Below are 10,400 nucleotides of genomic sequence, written 5' to 3'. Positions count from 1 at the left end.
AGGGTGGCCCGGCCCGACTAAGCCCTGAGCCCTCTGCCCTCCGCCCCAGCCCGCACTTCGGCCCTGCCCAGCCACGTACCTTGCTCCTCACCGCTCTCCTACTTTCTTCCGGGCTCCGGAGGCCATCGCAATAGGAGATGCTCTCTGGGCACTTGGGAGAATTGACTGTCCTCCTACTACTATTGTGCTCGCCCAACCAGTATTTATTGATGCCCGCGAAGTCCTGGGGCACAAGGGGCACAGAACTGGAACCGCCTTGGACCCTGCCTGCCCTCAAGTTGCTCCAAGATTAATGGGGATCGGACCTCTGCGTAAGTAGCTTCCGTACGAGATACCAAATCGTAAGGTGAAAGGTAGATAAAAATGCTCGAGAGTTGGGTGGACGCATCTCTAAGGAGCTGGCGTCTGAATAGTTCTAGAAGGATGGATATGGTTGGGATGTGCAAAGGTATGGAGGAGGAGCCAGCCAGAGTGAGGGCAAAGCCTCAACCAAGGCAGAGTCATGGGTGAGATAGTTCGTTCTAGCAGGTAACTGGACCCTGATAGGAAAGCAAGTGCAATCAAGGGAGAATGTCTTATCCTCTTTCTTCAGCAAATCACTGACAGTGAATACTCCTGCCACTTCACACTCATCAGGACCAGATTCCCCCTCTCCTCCCCACCCAAAGTCTACTTCTTCAGTAATCCTGTCCACCCATAGAACATTGCATCTTCTATGACCTCCTTCAGATCAGAAACCAAAAGAATGAATAAAGAAAGCAAACCAAAGCAAATGCTTATCACCAATGTTTGGGAAAGCTAGAGGAATTTTTACTCTTCAGTCAGGCTTTAGAATTGGAAATTTGACAAAAGAGGATCCTCTTCCTGAAGGGGGCATGGGTGGTGGTACTGATCTTCCAAGGAAACTAACTTCTTGATTGTGAAGGGAAAGCATGTATGCAAATCTGGGACTTGGTTCTGTCTGAACGTCGAAGTTAAAGGTAGGACACATACTTAGAGGTCATCTAGTACAACCTCTCACCTAAAGAGAATCCACTCTACAGTGTCTCTGATGATAGACATGCAGCATACACTTCAATAGATGCCAGGGAAGAGAGCTCATTATCTCAACAGGCATCCAATTCCACTGTGGTAAAACTTTGTTTAAAAGTCTCTTATTCAGGCCAAAAATCACACTCCCTGGAGCTTATATACCAGAGTCTAAAAGCAGTGGTCATCATCTTTTTCACGACAGCACCTCACATATTAGATTACAGTCTTCATTACCCACTGTCTTCTCTGTTCCACATTAAACATACTCAGTTCCTTCAGCCATTCCTTCTACAGTAATGTCCAATAGCACTTCCTGTGATGACAGAAATGTTCTACATCTACACTGCTCAATTGTTGCTAGTGTGACTGAGGAACTGAATTTTTAATTTTGTTTAATTTTAATTGCCAGATGTGGCTAGTGGCTACCGTACTGGACAGCACAGCCTTATAGTTTCAAGTGCACTCTCCTTTATATGCAACTGAGCTTGTCAACATCCATCAAATGTCTGACACCTACAATGCAATACTGACCAATACAGCCTTCAGGGTGACTGTTTAGCACCTGGACAATATTTCTATTAATGCTTTCCAGAATGGATTTTTTTTTTTTAATATACATGGAGTATAAGTGTTTCACACTGATAGTCACTGGAACTAGTACTTTGTCAGCAATCCTAGTGACTAAACTTGTATAGCTACATTTTTTAACCTAAATATAAGACTTGATATTTCAACTTTTTGGCTTAGGCTGTGAAGTTTAGGTACTTCAAGTTGTTGATCATTTTCGAGCTCATTTCAATATAGTCTACCAACCAGCCCTTCCAACTTTGTGGCGCTCAGAGAATTAGCATTACTACCATCTGACCCATATGTAGTCCTTTACAATTTGCAAGGTACTTTTACATCCATTATGTTTAATTTGATCCTTACAATACCTTGTGAGGTAGGCAAGATAATGAAATCTACATTTTATAGATAAGGCAGCTGAAACAAACAGGAACTAAATAGATTGGATCCTTTTTTACTCCAGTGAGCATCTTCTTGTATACTGTCTTCATTCAGATCCTTGCTAGAAATGTTGAAGAGGACCTCCAGAGGCCAGGCTGACCCTGAATTCATAGCACTGACTGATACAGCAGTTTAAGCAGGTCAGTTCCCCCAAAAGGTCTGATTATCCAACCCACAGGTTGCCATTCTGTTCAAAAGGATGGTACAAGAGACAGTCATTTGACTTACATAAATATTAATACCAGTCCCATTGGGAAAAAAGCAAATGAGGGTTGGCTGCCAGAAAAAATTTCTACTTGCCTGTCCACAAAGGGACTGTCATACCAATTGCTTAAGGAAGCCAAGTCTCCCTCTCTTCCAAAACTCCCATGGGGCCATGTTTTATTATTATTTATGGTTCTTAGCACATCCTGTCCCACATTGTAGTTGGTTATATACGTGGCTTAAAGCTAACTTCAAGTCATTCACCTTTATAACACCTAGCACTCAGCCCACTGCTGTCCATGTAAGAGGCACTCGAACCGGTAAAACATAAACCAATTCAAGTAAATGTTCTTCCAACTGTATCTGACTCCCCTCCAAAACCAAACTTGTGACTAGAAGAGGCACAGACAATTGCCACATTCCTGCCAACATGACTGATTAAAATGCCCTTATGATTGGCTTGGTCACAATTTCCAGAAGGTGCTGAGGCTTTTGCTAGTTAAACCAGCTTTCATTGGATTTTGTTTTCTATGTGTGTTTTCACCAAAAAATAAAGACATTTCTCTAACAATAGGGACAGAATACATGAAGTAGGACTACTTCTTTTTTTTTTTTTTTTTTTTTGCGGTACGTGGGCTTCTCACTGTTGTGGCCTCTCCCATTGCGGAGCACAGGCTCCGGACGCACAGGCTCAGCGGCCATGGCTCACGGGCCCAGCCGCTCCGCGGCATGTGGGATCCTCCCAGACCGGGGCACGAACCCGTGTCCCCTGCATCGGCAGGGGGACTCTCAACCACTGCACCACCAGGGAAGCCCAGGACTACTTCTTAATAATGCTAGTCAGTCAATAAGGAAAATAAGGGATCAGTAACACAAAACATCTGACTGTAGGTGTTCCAAGAAAGGAAAAAGGACTAACAAACAAGAATATAGTGCTTTACCATTTACAAATCTTTCACATACATTCCATTTGACCCTCACAACAACCCTGTGAGGTAGGCAGCACAGATATTACTCCCATTTAACAGATGAGGAAAGTGAATCTCAGAGCAATTAACTGATGTGCCCAAGGTTCTACAATTAGTAAATAATTTGTATTTATATCAGTCTTTGGCCTAAAAATTCAGCACCCCACCTCCCCTCATACTTGCCTACCTACTTCACAGGGATAATGAAGATAAAATGAATTCAAGGCTAGAAAAATACTTTGAGGGAAAAAAGCACTATATAATTATACCCGCAAACTATAATTTTCCACGATATATGGCTCATTCCCCTTCTTGTCCCAGCTTGTGCGTGAACCCAGAATTTTATATTGCCTCTGTTCTGTGTTCGGCTAAGCAACAAGTAAGGCAGGGGAACAGTGTGATTCTCTTTAAAGTTATATAAATTACAATCAGGATAACTGCTATTATAGCAAGTTGAAAAACAACACAGAAAGGCCAATGTGCAACTGGGACCCACGGAAGCACACAGTAAAGCAAGGCAACATTATCAGATAGGGCATGATTGCATAGAAGGAAATGTGGTGTCAGAGTTCACACTGGCACACACACAGTTATCTAAGGCAAAGTGGTGGCAAAGAAGAGTCATTTGTTCCACATTATATAAACAAGAGCAGAAGATTCATGAGACCCCATGCAACAGTATCTTATGTCACACAGATCTCTCCAGCTGCCTACAGAGAATATAAACAACAGTGTCATCTTCATTTTAAAGAATGACTGTACCTGTGTTCATATCCTGAACTAAACCAAGGAATAGCTCCATGCTAAACTTCCTTGGCTAAAATACAACCAGTACCATCATTCCTAGTCAGACTAATAAACAGAATGTCTTTTAAGGTAATGAATTAGATGGCTGTGTTTAGATGTTTTTTCAGGATTCCCTTTTGATTCTCCTGCTTTTAAGACCCAAAGAAAGTTATATTGAGTTTTTATTGGTGATTCTAAGTATATGTGTTTATAACAGTTAAAGTGTGATAGGTGAATTTAACATATTAAAAGAGTACTATAGCATCTGTTCAGAAAAGATTATATACTATACAAACTATTCAAGTCATACAAAACCATTTTTCAGTGTCTTTTCAACTGAGAAGAATCCTATTCAGCACGCTTCTCCTCCTGAGGTGGTTCATACTGAGCAAGCTATGGGGCAAAGACAGAGGAGTTTAGGTGAATTTGATTCTAAATTGGGTAAAAAACTTAATAGTAACAAAACGAGTTAACTATTCAATTTAATTACTGAATCAGTAAGTTTATATTAAAATCCTATCCTTTTTAAACCACTCAGTGATCTTAATATTTAATATAATCAAACCTAGTGAAAGTTCTTTTTAAATAAACCTTTAAAATTACTGGGAAACTAAAACTTAATTCCCATTCATGACTGCACTACACAAATACTTGATATGCAATAATATATATCTTCCCAAAGATGTTGTGGCTTCGAGTAAGGTATAAGCCACCATATTCTTTCTCTCCACCATAAGTTTACTGAACTTTCTCCTAAAAAGCAGAAAAAAAGAATTATGTGACATACATTAATCTAGCCAGTCAATGAGGAGCAGCTAACGCTTTTGACTTAAAAGGTGCCAAAAAGTTGTGTGGCATCTACACACTGTGGGATCTTGGATAATTTCAGACACTGAATTTTCTGTTATGCCGAGCTGGGGTCTGCTGCAACACTGTGCTAAGATTTGAGTTGTTCCAGTTAGCTGTCAGATTTGAGAAGCTAATTAGACTTCACTGTGCTTTAGTTTCCTCACCTACAAAATGGTCTGTGCACCTGTGTGACTTATCTCACAAGGCTGAGAAGATAAAACACATCATGAGAAATGCCTAGAGTCACGTGAAATGCATTATGTGATTCAGATGTGGTAAAACCTCAAAGACTTAAGAGTTGACTAGTTTGAGCTTTATGAAAATTCTCGGAAGCCTAAACAAAGAAAAAACTTCAGCAATAGACAAAATTAAGGGCAAGCAAATGGACCGAGGTTAAGTGCAAACAAGTTTACAGAGTTAACACGTTACAGGGCCACCACGTGACTATGCAGATTGTGCACTGCACAATCTAAGGGGTTCCATTAGCAAAGCAGTGGCCCTGTGTCGACCTATTAAGTCAACTGCCTAAGACTAAGAAATCTCCATTTACTTATAAACCACTAATCATTAACCAATATTTTCATCTTTTTGTCGATGAAGGTTCCCAAGAACCTCTTCTTGACCACACTTTGCTCATCCTAGTTACAGTTTGCTTGTGGTTTTCTAGACAGGGCATCAGCTTGGCCTTGCAGTTAACTGAGATTGATATTCACCTGCCTCCCTCCCCTACTGTCCATTTTAGTGAGGTTTTGGTCATATAATCATTAAAGGTGACATTATTTTTAATATGAATTCTTTCAAAAATTTTACCTTTGTTTTCAGTTTTTTATTTTCTTCTACAATAGCTTCATATTTCTCTTTCATTTCTGCCAATTCTAGGCGAAGCAGCTCTATTTCTGGATTTTCTGGGGTGGCAGCTCCTAAGTGATGCTTTAAAAAACTAATGTAAAAGTTAAGAATTTACTTGAGCTCAATGAAACTAATGAAATAGCCTTTTGAAATAATTCTCTGATGAGAGTTACCCCACCCTACCACAAATATTTACCCAGAGATCAAAATCCAAATACTCAAAGAAAGTAATTTTTTCAGTAATCAAAAGTATTTTAAAGGTTATTATCTATGTGAAAATATAGGAGTTCAAAAAAATAAAGGCCTTTTTCTGACTTGAAAAATGAAAAGGATACTCCAAAGCACTATTAGGTTTCTCTGGTTCTTCATATAAGGCTACCAAAACTGCAAATCAAAAAGCAGAAAAAACAACAATTAAAGTCTTAAATTAAAATGGCTGAAATTATATTCCATACCCCCGTAAATACTGAGTGTCTATTATACACCACGCACATTGCTAGGACTGTCCATACCATGGTGAAGAAGACAGACAAGGTCGCTGCTCTCAATGAATTTACAGTCTAGTGCGAAAGATAAACAAGGAACTAGCCAAAAAAAGACTATCAAGCAGCAATATAGGGTAATGGGTTATAGAAGCATATTGGAAGAACACCTAACTCAGCCCAGGGCACCAGGGAAGGCGTCCCCAAGAAAGAGAAATAAGACCTGAGACCTAGGCAGTGGTTTCAGATAAAAAGGGAAGGCCAGGGGCAAAAGAACAACATACTGAGGAACTGAAAATTCAAGTGTGTCTAGATGGAGTTGTGAAAAGGGGGGCAGGAAAGGAAGCTGGAAAGGTGGTTAGGGAGAAGACTAGAGGATCCTGCAAGTTCAGTCAGGCCTTGGTCCTAAGAACAAAATGGCATATAATTAAACAGTTATAAGCAGGGGAGTGACAGGATCACTCTTGACTCCTGTGTGGAAGACAGACAAGTGGGACAAGGATTTAAAGGCAGGAAGAGCAATTAAGAGGCTGATACGGTAATCCAGTTTAAAGAGAGTGACCTGGGAATTCCCTGGCAGTCCAGTGGTTAGGACTCTGGGCTTCCACTGCAGGAGGCACGGGTTCAATCCCTGGTCGGGGAACTAAGATCCCGCGTGCCTCGTGGCGCAGCCAAAAAAAAAAAGGGAGAGAGTGACCTGCACTAGAGTGATAGAGGGATGAAAACAAGGTAGATATGTTTGAGAAAAACTCTGTAGAGAATCAACAGGGCTATGGTTAACTGTTGGAAGGAAGAAGGTCTGAATTCAAAATGTTCTTCAAGAATGAAGTTTCACACACAACATGCTAAACAACTACCAACCAAAAACTTTACCAGTAATCAACATGCTCAAATCAGTATTAAAATATATACTTTAGTGGTTTCATATCCAATAGTTCACGTCAGCACTACCTTTTCCATCTTATTATTGAACACATTCCTTCTAGGATATACTACTCGAGTAAAAATCTCTCTAAACCAGTGGTTAATTTTTTTGTGCACAGAACTCTTTGAAAAATCTGATCAAAGACAAAAAACTCTATCTACACACACAAAAAAGTGCATATCTAGACCCCAGTTTAGGAACACCTCATAAACCAACTTACATGCTCCCCTTTTATTTTTTTAGAGTTGTAATAACCCTTCAAATATAGACAGTATTAAAAAAAATCAAATGGGCAACTAATACTAACAACTTACGTTAAGTTCTGATACTCTTCTAAACATACTTACAGCACTGTTTTTTGAGAAATTGGCATATTTACATCATCACTACCCTCTCCTCTCCTTCCCTCTTCTTTCAGTGTTACAGTACACTTTAATTCCTCTACTTAATTACCTTTTTCTTGAAACTATGTACTCAAGCCTCTGTTTCTTCTTCCATTAATTTACACTGATCTCTACCAAATTCTAACTTTATAAGACATGAATACTCTTACCCTTTCTTCCCCTACCCTTTCTTTTAAGCTTCTAAGTTTCTGTCAGTGGTAGTTACAAGGTTGATAATTACAGAACATAATGTAAATGTCAAGTTTCCTGTGCTTTTCTATAGATGAAATATACTTCCTTTTAAACAGACAAGAACTCTATACCCAGTGTTTCCCTTTTTGCCTTAGCAGCCAGGATTTTTAGAGGTTGATACAGTGCTCAAAATAACTAAAATGCCTCTTCTTTCAAATGACTTATCTTTCTCTTTAGCCATCCCTATAGCGTTTGTTTTTTTGTTTTGTTTTGTTTTTTTGCGGTACGCGGGCCTCTCACTGTTGTGGCCTCTCCCGTTGCGGTGCACAGGCTCCAAACGCGCAGGCTCAGCAGCCATGGTTCACGGGCCCAGCCGCTCCGCGGCATGTGGGATCCTCCCGGACCGCGGCACGAACCCGTGTCCGCTGCATCTACAGGCAGACTCTCAACCACTGCGCCACCAGGGAAGCCCCTTATCGCGTTTTAATGTTAGCGTTTTAACGTGGAAATAAGCTGGATAAAAATTATAAGTTAAATCTGTGTAAAGTACACAAAATCAAACTTTAAATAGATCATATCAGTAGATACTCTGTTGTCTGATATTACTTAGGAGACTGGAAATCTAGGAAAGTTGAGAGGGAATACCAGTAGATGTCAGTAAGGGAAAAGAAGCCTCTCGTGGTTTCCAGTCTCTCATGAAGGAAAATCCATGTATGGCCACAAGGCTGAATATCTTCATTTACCTCCCACTATCATCACTTCTCTGTCCTTACCAGTGTATGTTTCATTCACTCCATCCAGCCACTCTGGCCTCCTTATACCTCCTGAAACTCAACATCACACTTCACTCATGTCTCTGCTCAAATGTCTTAAGAGAGGCCTTGCCTCACCACCCTATATAAAATGGCACACCCATCCTCCTTATGCCCTTACTTTGCTATGTTTTTTTCATAACACTTACCGCTGGTTGACACTATGGTTTATCTGTCTCCCCCAACTAGGATATAAGTTCATTTAGAGCAGGGACTTTTTTTTCCCCCATTGTTTTATCCCCGGTGCCTAGAACAGACACCTGAATAAAATGGTTAAATAAATGAAAGAAGTGCGCTTGTGGAGTTTTTTTGAGGGGTGGGGGAGGTCGATGAAATTCCAAGAGTCTGTGATACCTCCCCAGATGACAGCACAAGTGCTTTCGTGTAGTCCCTTAAATGTTTACTGAAACTTATTTGCAAAGAGATAGGAAACTGAAACCTGAACCTAAGGTAGCAACTCAAAATTGCCAGCCCATGCTTGGGAATTAAAAGCCCTGCATTCTGCTAAGACCCAGAGTTGTTATTCTCCCAGAATTTTCTCCTAACTTTTGCTTCTGGCCAAAGAGCAGTTACCAAATTATTTCCCAGATATTTACCGTACTTCTCGTAGGGACCCAGATCATCATCCCTGCCAACTCCTCTGTTCTGCACCCTTGAAAGTTCCAGCCAGTGAGTTGAATGATACATAACAGGCATTCGCCTTACGGCTTAGCTAATGAAATAAGCAGTACCCACACTACCTCTTGCAACCCTCCAGTTTCCAGCACCTTATTCATCTACTTAGATCTTGAACCCCAGAGTAAGAGATACAGTGTAACAGCTTCCATTTTTAAAAGTGAAAACAATATAACCGTTTTGATGTGCCCTCAAGCTCTTTAAACTGTGATTCTACTTTAATTGTGAAATCTGCACAAAGTAGCAATTGATATGGACTACGAAACTGGGTTCCGTTGAAAAGCCACAGCCAAACCGCTACTTCGGGGATTAGGCTCACTTAGCTACTTTATAGCCCGCTTTCAAACCTGGTCATTTCCCCACTTGCCCTTTGTTCAAAGGAAAGTGTTTCTGTACAGGATTTTGAGGGCTCCGAAAAAAGTGTCAGGAGGGAGGAGTTGGGCTCTCAAGGTCTTTAGCAAACATGCTCACTGCGGCTGCTCAAGGCAAAGCAACGGAAGTTGGAAGGACTTCACAACAGCTGCAAGAGTTTCACTCCCTGCGGCGAGAGCGGTAGCGAGTGCGAGGCTACCCAACCCCGGCGGCGGCCGGCAGCCAGGCGTGAGCCGGTCCCCGCTGAACCCCGAGGCCCACCTCTCTGAACCCGGGACGAGTTCCACCTGTTCCCCTCCTGCCCCACGCCACGGCCCGTCTGGGGCGCTGCGCCGAGGAGCACGACGAGGTCACGAGAAACCCTCTCCTGGCCCATGCTCACCCTTGGTCAGCGTGTCCAGCACCCCCGACTTCTCCAAGTACCTCCGGAACTGCTCGCGCTTCGAGTCGGCGGCCTGAGGAGACACGGCGGGTCAGTGGCCGAAGCCCGGGGGCCGGAGCAGGAAGAAGGCGCTGGGAGTCCGGCAACGCCGCCTCCGCCTCGCCACCTCAAGCCCCCCAGACCTGCGCGCGCGCCCCCACTCCCACCCAAGCCGACCAGCGGCTGGCTACCGCCCGCACGCCCCCAGCCACGCCGCGCCCCCCTCACTTTGTAATGGGCCATAGTGACAGCGGCAGCGGCGTAGCTGGCGCCGGAGACCGTGGCGGGAGGGCTCGGAGCAGCACTGCTCATGCGCGGAAGGGCGCACGCGCCTGCGCACTTGCGAACCACGGTTCGGGACCGCCGGGGTGTGGCCCGTTTTCATGGCGACCAGGACGCTCTGAATGCCCCATGGTGAGCTGAGCCCAAGGAGGCTGCGTAC

The 10,400-nt window shown here is 42.8% G+C and overlaps 1 protein-coding gene across 1 annotated transcript; it reads right to left on the bottom strand.

Moving 5' to 3' along the window:
- Positions 1-3,159: 3,159 nt before the first annotated feature.
- On the bottom strand, positions 3,160-10,320 carry MYCBP (MYC binding protein). The gene is made up of 5 exons (XM_004315186.4): positions 10,187-10,320; positions 9,920-9,992; positions 6,032-6,080; positions 5,658-5,787; positions 3,160-4,391 (listed from the first exon to the last, which is right to left on the bottom strand). The coding sequence occupies exons 1-5, from the start codon at positions 10,268-10,270 to the stop codon at positions 4,347-4,349; spliced, it is 381 nt and encodes a 126-aa protein (XP_004315234.1). The 5' UTR covers positions 10,271-10,320; the 3' UTR covers positions 3,160-4,346.
- Positions 10,321-10,400: the final 80 nt, after the last annotated feature.

The sequence above is a fragment of the Tursiops truncatus genome, chromosome 1, assembly GCF_011762595.2.
Source record: "Tursiops truncatus isolate mTurTru1 chromosome 1, mTurTru1.mat.Y, whole genome shotgun sequence".
Classification (NCBI taxonomy): Eukaryota; Metazoa; Chordata; class Mammalia; order Artiodactyla; family Delphinidae; genus Tursiops; species Tursiops truncatus.
This window is presented reverse-complemented; position numbering and strand designations above follow the sequence as displayed.

Coding starts and splice junctions, on each gene's coding strand:
- MYCBP (XM_004315186.4), bottom strand. CDS start 10,270: ATGAGCAGTGCTGCTCCGAGCCCTCCCGCCACGGTCTCCGGCGCCAGC. Junction 9,993..10,186: donor TCACTATGGCCCATTACAAA/GTGAGGGGGGCG, acceptor GTGTCTCCTCAG/GCCGCCGACTCGAAGCGCGA. Junction 6,081..9,919: donor GCTGGACACGCTGACCAAGG/GTGAGCATGGGC, acceptor TTTGATTTGCAG/TTTTGGTAGCCTTATATGAA.